This window comes from Pyrgilauda ruficollis, unplaced genomic scaffold (genome assembly GCF_017590135.1).
Source record: "Pyrgilauda ruficollis isolate IOZ18807 unplaced genomic scaffold, ASM1759013v1 scaffold24, whole genome shotgun sequence".
Classification (NCBI taxonomy): domain Eukaryota; kingdom Metazoa; phylum Chordata; class Aves; order Passeriformes; family Passeridae; genus Pyrgilauda; species Pyrgilauda ruficollis.
The window spans coordinates 6,321,258-6,337,666 of record NW_024523648.1 but is presented as its reverse complement, the minus strand read 5'-3'; the positions used below and the strand labels follow the sequence as shown (position 1 = coordinate 6,337,666).

Here is a 16,409-nt window from a genome sequence, read left to right as displayed (position 1 = left end):
TATGTTGCTTCCTGCAGTTCAAAACTAATATGTTTAATGAAATACATTTAAAAATTGCTGGCAGTTTGTATGCCAGACTTAAACATGAGATGCTTAAAATTGCAATTTAAACCTGGACAAATGAGTTTTATTTGCTTTTTAATGTACTGTTAACCCATGAATGCTTTATTGCTGTCTCTTCATTGATGCATGGATTCTGAAATGTTTGTGTAAGATAATGTTACAGAAGTCTTCCATATGGATTTCCAAAATGATATATATAAAATAAACCAGAATAAGAATGGTGCTATTTATTTAAAAAAATATAATAAAACTCCTAATTTAGACTTACTATAATGAAATCATTGACTAATCTTTAAATTGCCTGTTTCTACCTAAAGATTTTAATACATTCCTATCCTTCATAAGAAACCTCATGTTTTGTCTTTGACATGGCAAAAATCATTCAGTAGTTAGTTGTTCTGGGACTTACAAATGGGATCTTTGTAGTAGGTTGAAAAAGTCCTGCATATCTGTTTCTGTCAATTTATTTATATGGCTTTAGAATTGTCAAGCAAAAATGCATTAAACTGAATAGCAATTGTCTCTGCCCCATTCAAATTTTTCTTCCTCTTCACAAACAGCTGCTGAAATACAAAGAATACTCCATCAGCTTGGAACACCACAGGACACGCCTGAGTTGAGGCAGCAGCTGTGAGTACTTCACATCATAACACTTCATTTCGTTGCATCATAAACTATCTCTTCGTAGGTGATGAGGTGGATTTCTGTTAGGCAGAGTGCTTGATTTCCTTGAGTAAGGTGAGCACAGAGAAAGATTTGAAACTTAGATGTTGAGATGTGCTTTCTAAAAGTAGGGTAGACTGTAAACTCAAATCAGCTGATTTGCCCAAGCACATTGCCTGCAGTATCAGAGCATCTATAAAACCTGTGCTGTTTGTTAGCAAAGTGGCACAAACAGAAAGCAGTATCACTCACTGCTCAAAAACATACCCCCACACCCCTCCACCACTCCAGTCAATGCTTCCAGTCTGCTTGAAGTGTCACAAGGTAGTGAATATATTGGGGTGGGTTTTTTGTGAGGTGGAATACTGGGAGAGGAAGGGGAATGTCGTTTTTAGTGATGAAAGCTACAGTAAGGGTTGACATTACCTACCAGAAATAGTAACATAACAGAAGTGAAATCAGACTCCATGGCAGATGCTCTGCTGGAGTTCAGTCACCTAAAGGTAGACTTGCTCTAATATGCCCCCAGGAGACACTGCAGCTGCTCTCTGCTTCTCTGCATGGTATTATGAACCAGTATGATTTTTTCATTAAACTCCTTTACCGCATTAATCTCAGCATCACAAATGCATGTAAGCAACATGTGCTCATCCTGGCATTTTTTGTGTGTTTCATGCTTTGCTGTGGCCACTGACTGGTAGGGGGAGGTGTGTGTTGGACCAAAGTTGTGATGTTCATTTTGGTGAACAGCAAAATTTCTTCATAATAGCCTGAGTTCAGGGCCCGTAACATTAGTCAGGTACAATCCACAGGGATTATTCTACTTGGGACTGGGAATAGGTGAAGAGCAATTTACATACACAGTTGATGCAATAACCCAACAAGGCATAAATTCACACCTAAACAGCACAGTAACTGTTGTTAAGGACATGCTTCAGACTAATTTGGATAATTGATACATATATAGTAAACTTGCTTGAGTTTTTATCGGTCTTTCACTTGTCTGAATATTTGGCCTTTCCAAGAGTTGATTATTTTAAATATTGGTGCCGATGGCTTTCCAGATAAAATCTTTTTATATATACTGGGTGGGGAAGATGCCAAAGTAGGTAAAGAATTTGAGTTGCTTCAGAAAAAAATAAAAGTGAATATTGGTAAAGGATTGTGTGGTAATAGCAGAAGTATATTTATGTATTCATAATAACTACAAATGTATTACTGCACACAAATAAAACAGAGGAAACCTAAGGGCAAAAAAAAAAAGTGAGTAATTATTAATTATGCTGTCACACAGCAGAATACACCTTCTTCAACACCTGTCCTGCCTGGAATCCATGATTTCATGCCTTTACAGCGAAGAACAGACTAAAGATGGTTTTGTGTGCTTCAGAGAAGCTTTTAGTACTGATGTTCTTTTGAGAATCAGTGAAATTCAGCAAAGTAACCTGATGGTCTCTAATGAAAATTTGCATTTGGTTTTAGGCAACAGAAGCAGCAGTACACCAACCAACTTGCCAAAGAAACTGACAAATACATTAAAGAGTTTGGATCTTTGCCTGCAACAAGTGAACAGGTATAAAACCAAAAAGCATGGCTTGTTTGACTAATATGTTGGCTCATGTCAAGTATTTGAGCCACTTCAGTCCTTTATTCCGTTTTCAAAGCACTGTTTAGTTAGTTAGTCAACACATTTGCACAATGCGAGAATACACTAAAATGTAATACTATTTTGTAGCCGTCCAGACTTGTCCCAAACTTGTTTTTATGTGTCGACAGGAATGTAGTGTGACTGAAGTAGTGGAAATCAAGGCAATGTGCTGTGCCTTTCTGCTTTTTCAGGTAGCTGGACACTTTGTAATCCATCACAGTGATGCTGTATCTGACTCTGCCAGCACTCTGAGTGCTTCCAGAGTCAAGGAATTGTGTGCCAAAATACTGTTCACTCACTGTCTGAATAATTTGATTATCACAGTATGTCTGTTCTGCATCGCTCAGATCAGCATATGCTATGTCTTGTCACAGGCTTTTCCTTTCTCAAGAAGACTAGACAGGAGCTGTTACTAAATCAGCCTTCTTTCTGAGGCCTTTGTAAAATCTTTCAGTCAGAAACATGTGAAGTGGCTGTTGTGGTTAGCATAGTCCTGTCTGCCCTCCTGTGGTTTCTTATCCTGGCAAAATCTGTCACTTAAATAAGGGAAGAACAACAGGATCCTAGAAAACATGGATTCAGGTTATTGTCACTTAAACCACTGGCCTGTCTGTGGGTAGTTCCTAAGGAGCCTTTGGGAAAGTGAATATTCTTGAAACACTGAGTTCAAGTGGCAGGCCATGATCCATGTGTGCTCATCCTGTCAAGCTGTAAACTTCTGAGAGCAGTGTTAAAACTTGGGCTTGGTATATAACCTCTAGTTCAGCCAAAGAGTCTTTAGCTCGTTGGGTTTTTTTCTGTTTGCTTATCTTGGAGTTGAAAAGTTCACAGTGAAATGTTTTACTGTTTAATTTTACTCTTTTATCAAAGCTATTTCTTAATGAAATGCATAAATAACAGATTCATGAATGGCAAATGACAACTTTTCAGATATTTGTAAAGGTTGATGAATGCATATATTTAGGAAAACATGGTGGAGGCTCTCCTGAGTGCCCAATATTCCCCTTCCCTTTACTGCATCTTAAAAAAAAAAAAAAAAAAAAAAAAAAAAAAAAACAAAAAAAAAAAAAAAAAGAAAAAAAGAAAAACCAACCAAAAAAATCCCACAAACCTAAAAGGTTACAAGTATTTCTGGATCTGTTCTGAAGCACTTAAGGGGGTATTTGAACCACTTCTGGATTCAGTTCAGAAGTATGTATTTACAGAGTTTATGTAAAATACATATGAAGTCCTCTGTTCTTTCTTTTCTGCACTCTTGCTCACCTCTGTATTCAGTCACCTCTGCATATTTTAGCATTCTTGGTGTCAAAATATTTCACACCAAAGCAGAAGATTTTACAATCAGCAGATAATAAGGAAGGTAGGAGTTTTCTAATCACTGCTCATTTCTCATTTCCAGGTGTTAAATGAAAATAAATACATTGATTTCCTCTTTAAATGCCTTAATTTGTGTGGTTATGTGATCTCAGAAGGAAAGAAGGTTTGTCCATGGAATTGCAAATGGTTTTGTTGACAGCCTTGACTTATACCAATTTAGAAGAAAGGGTATATATGCCTTGGTATTTAGCAGACTGAAAATAGTGAAGCCTTGAAGAGCCTGAGCTTATTTGACTTGGTAAAACTTTTTCTCCTACAGCGTCAAAGAAAAATACAGAAAGACCGTCTTGTGGGAGAGTTCACCACAGCACTAACAAATTTCCAAAGACTCCAAAGGCAAGCTGCTGAGAAAGAAAAAGACTTTGTAGCCAGAGTAAGAGCCAGCTCAAGGGTGTCTGTAAGTATGAGAAAATGTGCCACTATATTCTTTACATCGGTGTTAGTGGTGTTCTGTGTCAGATTTGCCTCCACAGTGCTACTTAGTTTATAGCTGAGTCTAAATGCTGAAGAACATGTTCTATATGATTTTATAGTAAAGGCTGCATTAAGTTGTGATAACTTTCCTGGACAACTGTTACTTTTTCCTTTCCTTTGTCACACAAAGGAATGAACTGCCCCCGTGTTCATGCTGTAATCTTGCAAAATCAACTTCTAGTAGATTTTGAAATGCTTTTGCTCTACCTTTACATATCAACAGATTTTTTCCTTTGGGGAAGAATGACTTGCCAGATTTCAGTGGAGTATTAAGGTGGAGAAGTGCTGAGTAGCTTCAGATTTTCCTTGTCAGTATATCAATTTTGCCTTTTCACTCTGTGCCAAATACACATTCTGTACTTGTAAGTTGTAGAAGGCAGTTACTGAGCTGAATGCTTTTGCTCGTATTTCAGCCTTATGCATACAATAAAGAAAAATCAGGATGAGAACATGTTGAATCATGTTGCAGTTTGACTTACTAGAAACCTCCCAGTATTGACTCCTTATAGAAATGCTGCCAGTGCTCTTTTCAGGGCTATAATTATTTATATTTTTAAACACTGATCATGTAGGGTGGGGCTCCAGAAGATAACTACAAAGAAGGAACACTTGTCTCTTGGGACAGGTATGTTGAATTACTTAATATGCCTTATCCTAACTCAGAATAATGAACGGCTTGCAGGGAAGCAAGCTGCCCATGATTTTTTTGGTGTTTAGAATAAAGACACTTTGATGGCATACATTGGGAGAAAAAGATGTCCCTCCTTTTTTTCCTGATGCTTCAGCTGCAGCCATGTCCTTTAGCTCCCCTAAGCTCATTGGGGTTTTCTGGGACCCAGACTTAGGGGAGAAGAGTCCAACTTGTTGTGATAAGGGCCCGGTGTTTACTGGGAACTCCCATTACTTCCATATTCTTCAAGAACTGTTTCTTATTCTCAGATTCTTTTTTGTGGCTCAGATAGATGTAAATTCTGCAGTTGATAATTCAGAAGGAGCTTTGGCCTTGTATTCATACCTAGAATTTTCAGTCACCTGCTCTGTGCAGCACTGCTCCAGCAGTTCTGCTACAGCAAAGCTGTGAACGTCATACCATTCTGTTAGCCAGGGACAGACAAGGGTAAAACCACACATTTTATTAACTGATAATGTAAAATAATGTGCTATGTATTTAACCATAGTTTTATCCTTCTGAATAATTTCTCATTGTGTTCAATTCTGCATGGGTGTTGGTTTTGTGTTTTTTGTCTGATAGTCAACCACAAGCACAAGTACAAGATGAAGAAATTACAGAAGATGACCTCCGTCTTATCGAGGAGAGGGAATCTTCCATTAGGCAGCTTGAAGTAAGTATAAGTGGTTTTACAGCAGAACATGCTTTTGATGTTCCAAAGAAATAGCATTTTTAGAGGAGCATGAGCATTGGAGACCTGAATCTTGAGGAGTTTGGGTTTGTCTGTGGGTGTGGTTTCTCCCTTCAAAACTGCAAATATTGTCTTTAGATGTAAATGTACATTTGAAATCTACTGTATGAAAGCCATGTTTTGATTTATTGTGTTTAACTTCAGTGGTTTTGCTGTGGAGTAAGAGTGCTCATGTGATCACAAGAAAAAGTACATACAATTTTTTTTCCAATATGGTCATATTATAGAACCATTTTAAACAATGAGTATAAATGTAGCAAGATTATATCTCTCCTCACATGCATTCCCAATGTATTGTTCAACATGTTCATTTTTAAGTGGGGTTTTTTTGACATTTCTGGAAATACAGAGATTTTCTATTTCATTTAAACTTTTGTAAGTAAGGGTTTCCTAAACTCAGTCTCAAAGTACCAGAAAAACCTTCAAAATAAGCACATTAAGGTTTTTTTTTTTTTTCATCCTGTAGTATAATGAGTCATGGATGCACACCCTGGAGGAGAAGGAACAGTATTTATATCTAAATGCACATAGATGCTAAAATGTGTGATGTACATTAATGATTTCATTTTGCAGGCTGATATTATGGACATCAATGAAATTTTTAAAGATCTAGGAATGATGATTCATGAACAGGGTGATGTGATAGGTAAGCCCAATTCAAATATTACCTCAAATTTTTCATTCCATTTCTCTGAAGAGCTGCAGTATAGAACTTCCTTTTGCTGGAAAAATTCCTCTAATGACACTATCAATGCTCAAGCAAATCAGATACAACCTAATAATGGGTAGCCTGGCTGAGGTGACTGGGAATACAGTAAGAAAGAGTGCTTAAAATCTAGTTTAAGACATGTAATTTTTCATGTGTATAAAATGTTTTTAAAGTAGTTTTTAGAACTGTTTGGACATAAAATGAGAGTTTATGTGGGACATTTTACTGTCTTTGCTAATTGATCTAAGTGTGCAGATTCAGCAGAGAGTCATGCTTTGCCTTTCATGCAAACAGGTTTATTATTTTAACAAAATGTGATTGGAGAATCCATTTTCTGCATCAACTGCTAAGCCATGCTCTTGTCTATGTCCAGAATATATTTTCAGGGCTTTTTTAAATCACCTTGACCCATAATTGGTCTGTGTTTTTCTACTGAAAAAAATACAATCTGTGTCAATATGATAGAACGCCAAACTGGAATCATGCCTCTTGGGTATTGTTTGGTTCATTGCCTCTGTTTCATAAATCTTAGGATTTCTTTTAGTCTGAGCAGAGAGCAGTCAGTGGCAAGTTGGAGGACAAGTAAAAGGAAAAAAAAAATGGTAGAAGTACTGGAAATTTCTACCCTAGTTGATATCAAAGTTTTAGCCCTGCATGCAGAACAGGAGAGCTGTTACCTGACATGAATTCAGCCAATTATTGCCAGGGCAGCTCTGGAATGAGCTCAGGTATAAGTGTAGGATGGGTCAACCTTTCATAATACAAGGTGCACTGATGAATACTGATCAAGACACCAGCATTTTGGGGCAGGGCAGCTGTTTATATGCTCTCAAGTATATTTCAGCATTCCAAACCTTTGTCTGGGTTATGACTTATCAAAATTTGAAATCTTTATTTTCAAAACAAAGACAGCATAGAAGCCAATGTGGAAAATGCAGATGTACACGTGCAGCAAGCCAACCAGCAGCTGTCAAGAGCAGCGAACTACCAGGTAATGCCAGTTGTGTGAAACTGTTCTGCAGTAGTTCTGACTTACACTTTCTTATGCACTTCAGATTTTGCCTAGCAAGTTCCTCAAGGCTTGAAGACGTGAAGGTTTATCTTGCACTACAATGGTATTTCTCGGTCAATATAAAATAAGTCAGTGACTTCTGAAAGCTTTGGGTTTCATGTGAGGCTGTTTCCAGCCAGACTGTTTTAGTGTCTTCTGAGATTCTATGAGAGCACATGGAGTTACACCTTTACTTAAAACAAACAAACAAAAATCCCAAAAGCAACAGGAAAAAACCTTACACAGACAGACTCTTATAATTCAAGAACTTAAAGTTTCCTGTATATGGGAGAGCAAGCCTTTGGAGATCACTGGAAGAGTAGGGAAGATAGGCAGGAAAATCTTCTGAAGAAGTGGCCAGTTAGTACCAACTTTTGCTGTCTGAAATCTTCCTGAAGCTGTATATATCCAGCTTTTTTTACTTGCTACTTTGATGCTAAAAACATATTTCAAACTTCTTTGAAAAGACATTTAATACCTTTAAATACCATTTTTTATAACATTTTTGGAACTTATTAGAAATAATCGTATTAGTAATTAATCTTCCACTTTAAGTTAGAGTTAGTCCTTAGACTTTTTTTTTTAGAAATCCTCTTATGTGTGTTAGTAGTAGCTAGGGCAATAAATGAGTGACAGAATGTCTGAAAGACTGCCTGCTGATTTCAGAAGTAGGAGAGGGTGCATCCTTGAAGTGTATTCTCAGTGGGACTAATTGTCAAACTAAGTATGTTTGATGACACCTATTTTGATACTTTAAAAATTCAGGAAAAAAAATAATAGCAGCCAAAAATTTCAGTGTGAGGTGTAAGTTTTTTGGTTGAAATTTAAAATGAAAATCTTCATTTTGAGGAGGAAAGGATCTTCTGATCTCAGAGGAAGGTTATCAAGACTTGACAATCTTCTGTTCAGTGGGTCTTGGAGGAGGCACCAAACACTGCAGAGTTGCTCTGTATTTGGATGAAAGGACTGTGTAGTTTGCTTTGGATTTGAACTTTTCTTTGCTTGAAAACTTATCCTTGTTCCAAGGTGCTGAAAAATTTCAGCAACTATTGTATCTGGCCTCACCCCCTCAAGGAAGTGTTAGAGGCCCAGGTGTGCTGGGAGGGACGAGGCTGTTGATACCCCTACAGCTCCTGTTTGTGGTTGGATGAGCTCTGTATCACTCATCTGCCCTGTGGAGTGCATTCACACAGCAGAACAATAAGGGCAAAGCCAGGCTGCTTCAGCACTTGTAGAAAGGATGATCAATTGTATGTTGAAATAAGTTTGCCATGCCTTGCTTAAGTAGTATTACAGGGGAAATGTTTGACTTCAATGCATTTCTGGTAAGAGGGGCATCAGCAGGATGCAGAAGGAAGAGATTGTGAGTGTAAGGAGATAATGGACACAGGAGGAAGGTACTCCAGCAAGCTGATTGAGTTCTAGCAAATAAAACAATGAAATTAAGAAATCTTAGCCTGATGGTGGGAGAAGTGGCAATGAGACAATAAAACTAGAAGAAGAGAATTGTTATGAAATTTGGTGGTCTGGCTATTACTGGTCAGAGAACTGACAGCTTCAATGAAGAACTGACACAGATGTTGTTCTTCAGAGAGGAAAATTTTAAAACCCCCAAAACATCAAAACCACCCAGGCAGAAGAACTTTTGCCAAGTACAGCACAGGCTGGCTTTACTTCTGGGACTATCACCTAGAATCCCAAGATCTGAGTTGTTATTCCTTGGCTACCAGCAAGAGCCTGAGAAACCCATTTGGTAATTTCCTTCCATCCTGTGAAGGAGACCTTCAGATTGTATACCCTTCAGATAAAGGTTGAAAGACTGCTGCTGGTCTTGAGTTCTTTGGTATCTCAGTTACAGACCTGTATGGAAATGTGAAAGTTCTCAACATGCTCATAATTTGGACTTTATTGTAGTGACATCTATTTAAGTGGTTCTCTAGTAATGTCTCTTTGGTTTGGTTTTTTTTTGTTTGTTTTCTTTAAGAGCAAGTTCTACCTTAGAAACTTGGCAAAAACACCTTCAAAATAACTGTGAATGTACCCCAAAATTGTAGTTTGTTGTTCCCTTCTGTATATACACTAATAGTGTTTTTCTTTTCTAGCAGACCATTTCTGCTTTCTCAGTTGTGCAACTTGATTGTCCATTTTCCTCTCTATGCTGTCACCTGTGCTCATGTTACTTCCCCCAGAGTTCTGATTACAACCATTCATTACATTACTGTGTTTTCTTTAGTTATTTTATTGTGTGTACCAGAAAATACCACTGAAATAATTCTTTTGAATAATATAGCCATAAGGTAATGTAGATAGCTTTTTTTTCCCTTGAACATCTTTAGATGTCTAGACCATCTTTATATGTAAGGACACAATTTAGTTAGATTGCACAAGCAGTAGGGCCATAAAAGCTGAATGGTTTTCTGATGTTCTGATGTGGTACACTTTTCAATCAACTTTGTTTTTTCTCTTTTGCCAGCAAAGATCCCGAAAGAAGATGTGCATACTCATTATTATACTTGCTATTGGAGCGTTGCTTCTTGGAGTCGTCATATGGTTACTTGCAAGATAAATCTCTGGAGAAAGCTTTGTAATTTGTATTTAAATTAGGAAATTCATAGTCATGGTTTACTCATTGTGAAACTGAGTAAAATAGTGGTTCTGTACTTCATCACACTTACTTTTTTTATAAGACCTTTTGTTTTAACTTGAGAAATAATGTTCTCAGTACTGCCATCAGTATAGCTGCCTGGCCTCTCAGATATGGGTGCTGTCTTGTCAGAAGAAAACAACCAAGATCATAAACTGTTCCTTTAACTTTAACATGAAACATCTTAAGGTTTAGGGGGCTAATCAAAGTAATGATAACTCGTGTTGACAGGGTGGGTAATTATCTTTTGGGGTATTGCTAAATGTTGCTGCCAAAACAAACTCCTGAATTGTTGCTTGAGGCAACAAATTCACATCTCAGAATTTATTTTTAAGCTAGAAATATATTTCTTCTCTCTTTCCCTTCCATCACATTCACCTACCCATTTGATATGGGTGGTTCAAACATAAAACATAGGTTACTGAAGTTGATGTGATCTCTCTCTTTTATACCTGAAGCCTGTGAATTAAGCCTTCAGTTTGCTTGAAATCTTTTAAATGTTCCATTTATCTCTATATCTGGCATCAAGTATGGTTATATCTGGAAGCCTTCTGGAAAGGTAGGGAGGTTGAATGATGTAGTTATGTGAATTTTTTGTTCCAGTCCTTGCATTAAGAAATACTGTGTTTTATTGCACACATCTGGTATCTTTGCATCTGAAGTGTGCATGGGTGAATTTGGTTAGATGAAAATATGCTCTAGTCTGTGACTTCATAGACTTAATGGGAAGAATAGAAATTCCCAACTTCCTAGCTGCACTTGAATGTCACTGTTCTGAAACTGCTGTGATTTAGTTTCCATGAACAGGTGCAAAGTTGTATGTGATAGCTTAAGAAAAGAAGATTACAAGTTCAATTCCAAGTTCAACACTGGTATTTGAAATTAAGTTAAAATCTGACTGAAAGCATTTAAAAAGTTTGATGCTTATAACTTTTAAAATTACTTTTTCCTTTTGTGCCATTTTGTACTAATATATTAAAAATGTAAAACCACTTTTTTGCCAATTAATATATTTGCCTTTTTACTTATCTTGATGAACTAATCTGAAAAGTGTACAGATAAAGTCACTTAATCTGTATTTTATAAAGTTCTTCCATACCAGAATGATAGAGAATACACTGTGTACATGGTGAGCTATAAAATATTATTTGGGAAGAATCTAACTGTAAGCATAAATGAATTGTAACCGTGCAACTAAAATAAAGGTCTTTTAACGAGTGCACTTTTCTAGTAGTTGTTTTTTTTCTTTTCCAGAATCTTATCTTTAAAAGCATAGGTGTTTGCCTTTATGTGAATGATAGAAACTTCTCTGAACAACTCCAGAGAATTTTAGCTCAGCTGGTGAGGTGACCCCAGGGAATCTCTCTTCCTGTACTGTACTTCACATTGTTGATGAAAATACTCCTGGATCTTACATTCCCAGCTAGTGATGCTAATGCCCTGGAATTTTTGGTTTCAGACTACACCAGACCAAACTAGAACAGCAGTCAACATTTTAGCCGTGTAGCTTTCTTACCAGTGAACTCTCTAAAACTGGCTTTGGAAAATTCCTGGCTTTAATGTTTAACAAATTCATTGTGCTACTGCAAACAGGCACAGAAGGATGACCTAATCCTATTTGCCCAGGAGAATCTTTTCCCTGTTGCAATACCTCATATCTGCCTCTGTCAGTGACTGATTCCATTGACATGCTGAGGAATGAAAAGAGCTCTTTGGCAGCAGAACTTCACCTCTGAGTCCTGACAGATCACAAATTCTGTCTACGCTTGATACTAGTTACATTGCATTTGTTCTTCTTGTTTGGTTTTCTATTAGGAGGATTCTCTACTAAAATGCATAACACTTTGAAGAATATTGTATTAGGAATAGATGGTATATTTACCATTTTGTTTGTTTGTTTACCTTATAAAGGGATGAATACTCTTTACTGAGATTGTCCAGTAGTGACTGCAAGGTGGGATAGCCAGTACATAAAAGTTTCCACTATGAGGAGCTGGTGAGAATCAGGCTGGGGCAGCAGCACCAAATAACTTGGAAATTCTGCAAGTTTCACAGCATTGCATTTCCCAAACCCCTGCTGCAACCTGCGGTCTCTGCTCTTCTGTGTCTGATTTGTGTGCATGTCTTTATTTCCCACATGGAATTGTCTCTTTATTTTCAGAGTCATGTGCCTGTTCAGCTGCTCTCTGGTGTTAGTGGTTGGGGCACTCTGAGGGAGAAGAGTGCTGCTGAGAGTCCCCGTGGGTGCCTTGCTTGCTTTCATTCAAGATTTATTGAAATAAAACTCTATTTGTGGTGTGGGGGTGCCTCCCCCACATGCTCTCAGATGAAGGAATTCTTCCTTGAATCCTGGTGGAAGTGGAATACTGGAGCCCTTTACCTCTGGATGAGACAAAGGGCCAGCTCTCAGAAGTCGCAGGGACAGCTCTGGCAGGTATGGTGGCTGCTGCTGCCACCCCAGGGGTTGGTGGGGTGGTCAGTGCTGGAGTGTTTGCACACAAGCTTCTGTACCTGTTGGAGAGACCAGCCTGCAAGACCCTAATTGCACATTAAGGATCTTGGTGCTGTTCATTTTCCAACTGGCAGAATCAACATGCTGCGAGGGGTTGTATTTAGAGTGTTCATGTTGGGGGGCATAAATACTCCTTTCTAAGCTGCTCTTAATGGAGCTTCTCTCTATCGATTTCCTCCTCTACATGCATACACTCTTAATTGTATGAAATGCAACTTCCAAGTATTTAAAGGAAGCTTTGCTATCTATTAAGAACCCAATAAAACATCTGGGTGTAACATGTATGAGTCAGTATTTTTAGAACAAGGATTTTGGCTGTTCTGAATTATCCATCAATATCTGTCAGATTAGGAAGGCCAAAAAATGCAATCAAAGCACCCTTCATTTTACTGAAGGAACCTGCTAAGAATAGTTCCTTTATAGTTATCTTAACCCCACACCAGGGTGCTTTTCTGTTCTTTCTTACTTTCTCAAAGAGCTGAAAATCACAGGGGTGCACAGCTTTTTAAAGTTTTTTCTTTTCTTTCTCCCTGTACCCTTTTAAATTGTTCTGATAATCAGTAGGGTATGCAATATCCCCAAGCTAACTTCATACCTAGGAGCTTTCTTAAGTCACCCACCCGCACAATGTGTGTGTATTGTCAGCAAATATGTTTGGTGTCAGAGGGGTGGGCTAGATTTTGGATATCAGTAGCTTAAAAGCATGAAAAAAAGGAGTAAGGGGTCTAAAGGTGGGGGGAGGGAGAGAATGACATCTGTTAGTGAAGTTGCACCAATACCCTTGTAGCAGCAAATATGTTTGGTGTCAGAGGGGTGGGCTAGATTTTGGATATCAGTAGCTTAAAAGCATGAAAAAAAGGAGTAAGGGGTCTAAAGGTGGGGGGAGGGAGAGAATGACATGATCTGTTAGTGAAGTTGCACCAATAACCTTGTAGTTGATCACTGGCTTGGGATGTGTCAAGCACTGTTGTTGGGTATCAAATTTGAAAGACATGACTTGCTTTGCTTTTACTTAATTCTGAGTGAACCTCGTTGATGATTTCAAGAGCACCAGTGAGAGAGGAAAGTGCAGAGATCTCCTTGCTGCTGAGTATCAACGGTTGATGACTTTCTGTTTCTTATGGTACCTGTGGTGCAAAGTGGTGCTTAAGTGGGTACCATGCAGCTTTCCCTTTCAGTTTGCAATTAAGTCCAGAGCTCTCACCCAAAGCTGTTGTGGAATGAGGACTAATTATCCTCTGATGAGGTGCCCACCTGCAGAGCCTTTCTAGATGCTATTGCAATATAAGAGTTGCAAGAATAAATATCTGAAAGCAATCAGCTTCCAGGCATCTTTGTCTTTGTAGACAAAGGGTGTCTGAGGGGGCCCCTGATTCTACAGAGGTTTCTGTAGCTCAAGAATGCATATAAAAAAGCATTTACTTAACTTTATGTATCCTGATACATGATATCCTTCTATGATAAAGGGAGTTGTGTTTGCTTAATACTAAAGAACTCCACAAATCCAGGAATAAAGTTACCAAAATCTTCAACTTTTAGAGGCAGAGAACAACAAGGGATGCTGTAACTTGTTTCTTAACTCATTCTCAACTTTTCCTGTTGGCTGTATTGAATGTCTAGTGTTGAGCACAGCTGTAGTGATTTGGTTTGCTCCCATCATAAGTATCACTATTTCAAATATCAGATCGGTACTCGCGAAGGGGAATGCATCACACTTGTGGGTATGGTGCAGGTACAGAGGAGGGCCACAAAATGGCTGGAGCACCTCTTTTCTGAGGTCTGAGGGAGTTGAGTTTGTTCAGCCTGGAGAAGAGTCCAGGGAAACTTAATTGTGGCTTTCCTGTACTTGAAGAAGCCCTCCAAGAGAACTGAAGAGGGACTTTTTACAAGGGTGTGTAGTGATAGGACAAGGGGAAATGGTTTTAAACTGAAAGTGGGTAGGTTTAGATTAGATATAAGGAAGAAATTATTTACAATAAGGGTGGTGAAATGCTGGCATAGGTTGCCCACAATGGTGGTTGATGACCCAGCCCTGGAAGCATTCAAGACCAGGCTGAACTGGGCTCTGAGTAACCTAATCTAGTTGAAGATGTCGCTGCACATTTCAGGACAGCTGGACTAGGTAACTTTTAAAGGGTACAAAATGGCTGGAGCACCTCTTTTCTGAGGTCTGAGGGAGTTGAGTTTGTTCAGCCTGGAGAAGAGTCCAGGGAAACTTAATTGTGGCTTTCCTGTACTTGAAGAAGCTCTCCAAGAGAACTGAAGAGGGACTTTTTACAAGGGTGTGTAGTGATAGGACAAGGGGAAATGGTTTTAAACTGAAAGTGGGTAGGTTTAGATTAGATATAAGGAAGAAATTATTTACAATAAGGGTGGTGAAATGCTGGCATAGGTTGCCCACAATGGTGGTTGATGACCCAGCCCTGGAAGCATTCAAGACCAGGCTGAACTGGGCTCTGAGTAACCTAATCTAGTTGAAGATGTCGCTGCACATTTCAGGACAGCTGGACTAGGTAACTTTTAAAGGGTCCTTCCAATCCAAACTATTCTATGATTCTGCATTTGCAAGAATATCCTAAGAAGTATTCAGTATAAGTGTCTGTTCTTTAATAGTCATATCTCTGTATATGAATACAACACTTTGCTACTGCTGATAAAATATATTTTTCTGATTTAAGACAAAAATTAACCTAGATTAAAATGATTGTTAGCACAAGAAAAATAATAATTTTGAAGCTTTTTCTTTTTGTTACTCTCACATTTCAAAATATGTCTTGCATATTTTAAAAAATATAAAAGGGGAAAAGTAAAAATAAGCACAAAGAAAATTGGAAGTCACTAGCAGCACATTTCACCCCTCCCTCCTCCTTCAAGATTTATTCTGGACTGAGTTGTAATGTTTTTCCTTTGTTTAATGTTTATGCAGAAAATGTTTGGTGTTTGGCAGTGCTGATTGAAGTCTGAGAGGTAATAAGGGTGGGAAGGAGTAGGCACACTGCGTAATCCAGGAGGTATAAATGATAATCTACCTTCCCACCTTTACTCATAAAAGCTGCTGGAGCTCACTGTAGCTGCCAAGTTTGCATCTTAGAAGGAAGGACTCCAAGACCCACAGACCTTTATCTAAAGGAGGTAAGCAGGGACGAGGAGAGGATCTGTTCTCCTCTAAAGGAGAACATGAGCCAGTAACCTGGGGAGAGGGTAGGTGAATATCACTCCTTGCCATCTGCACCATGTTTGCTCCCTTTCCCACCCACCCCCTCTCCCAGACACAGATGTTCTCAATGCAGAGGAAACTGAAACCCCAAAGTTGGGTCCTCCATATCTTGTCTTCAAGAACTTCTCTGCCGTGGTATTACTGAAATAGGGAGATGCCTCTTTGTCTAATATTCTGTTCTCTAACAGCTTTTCTACAATTAGATAAAGAATAACTATTATCTTGGAGTTTAGCTACTGTGTTGTCAGGGAGAACTAGGCTGAAGAAGTTTGGGGGATCAGAAATGCTTATTAAAAAGTAGATTTGTACTGTCTTTGTAAGATGACAAAAACAAGTTTCTTATCATGTGTCAGCCATAGTTTTGATGTTTTCAGCAAATCATTATTTAAAATAATCAGAGAACTTTAAATAGAGAATTAGACCATTTGTCCCTGATTTGTATTGTTTCTGTTAGTTTACAAACTAGTCTGTAAATTCCCAAGCAGGGACTGCAAGGCTCGAAGCTCTAGGGGAGGGGAGATGTCTGCAGCAATGAGCCACTATCGTTCATCTGCCCCACAGTGGCATCCCTGGAAAAGGGCAATCTGGCACCTGAGTCGCCACACAAAAGAACAGGGCATCACTAATTTT

The 16,409-nt window shown here is 38.4% G+C and overlaps 1 protein-coding gene across 5 annotated transcripts in view; it reads left to right on the top strand.

Moving 5' to 3' along the window:
* STX7 (syntaxin 7) overlaps positions 1–11,272 on the top strand; it is a 31,761-nt gene extending 20,489 nt beyond the window's left edge. For all 5 annotated transcript variants that reach the window (XM_041469973.1, XM_041469976.1, XM_041469974.1 and 2 more), the window contains 8 exons: positions 624–693; positions 2,209–2,299; positions 4,011–4,148; positions 4,798–4,850; positions 5,478–5,568; positions 6,220–6,292; positions 7,264–7,346; positions 9,880–11,272. In XM_041469973.1, the coding sequence (XP_041325907.1) occupies positions 624–693; positions 2,209–2,299; positions 4,011–4,148; positions 4,798–4,850; positions 5,478–5,568; positions 6,220–6,292; positions 7,264–7,346; positions 9,880–9,972 (692 nt within the window). In that variant the 3' untranslated portion in view covers positions 9,973–11,272. The remainder of the gene's footprint in view (positions 1–623; positions 694–2,208; positions 2,300–4,010; positions 4,149–4,797; positions 4,851–5,477; positions 5,569–6,219; positions 6,293–7,263; positions 7,347–9,879) is intronic.
* Positions 11,273–16,409: the final 5,137 nt, after the last annotated feature.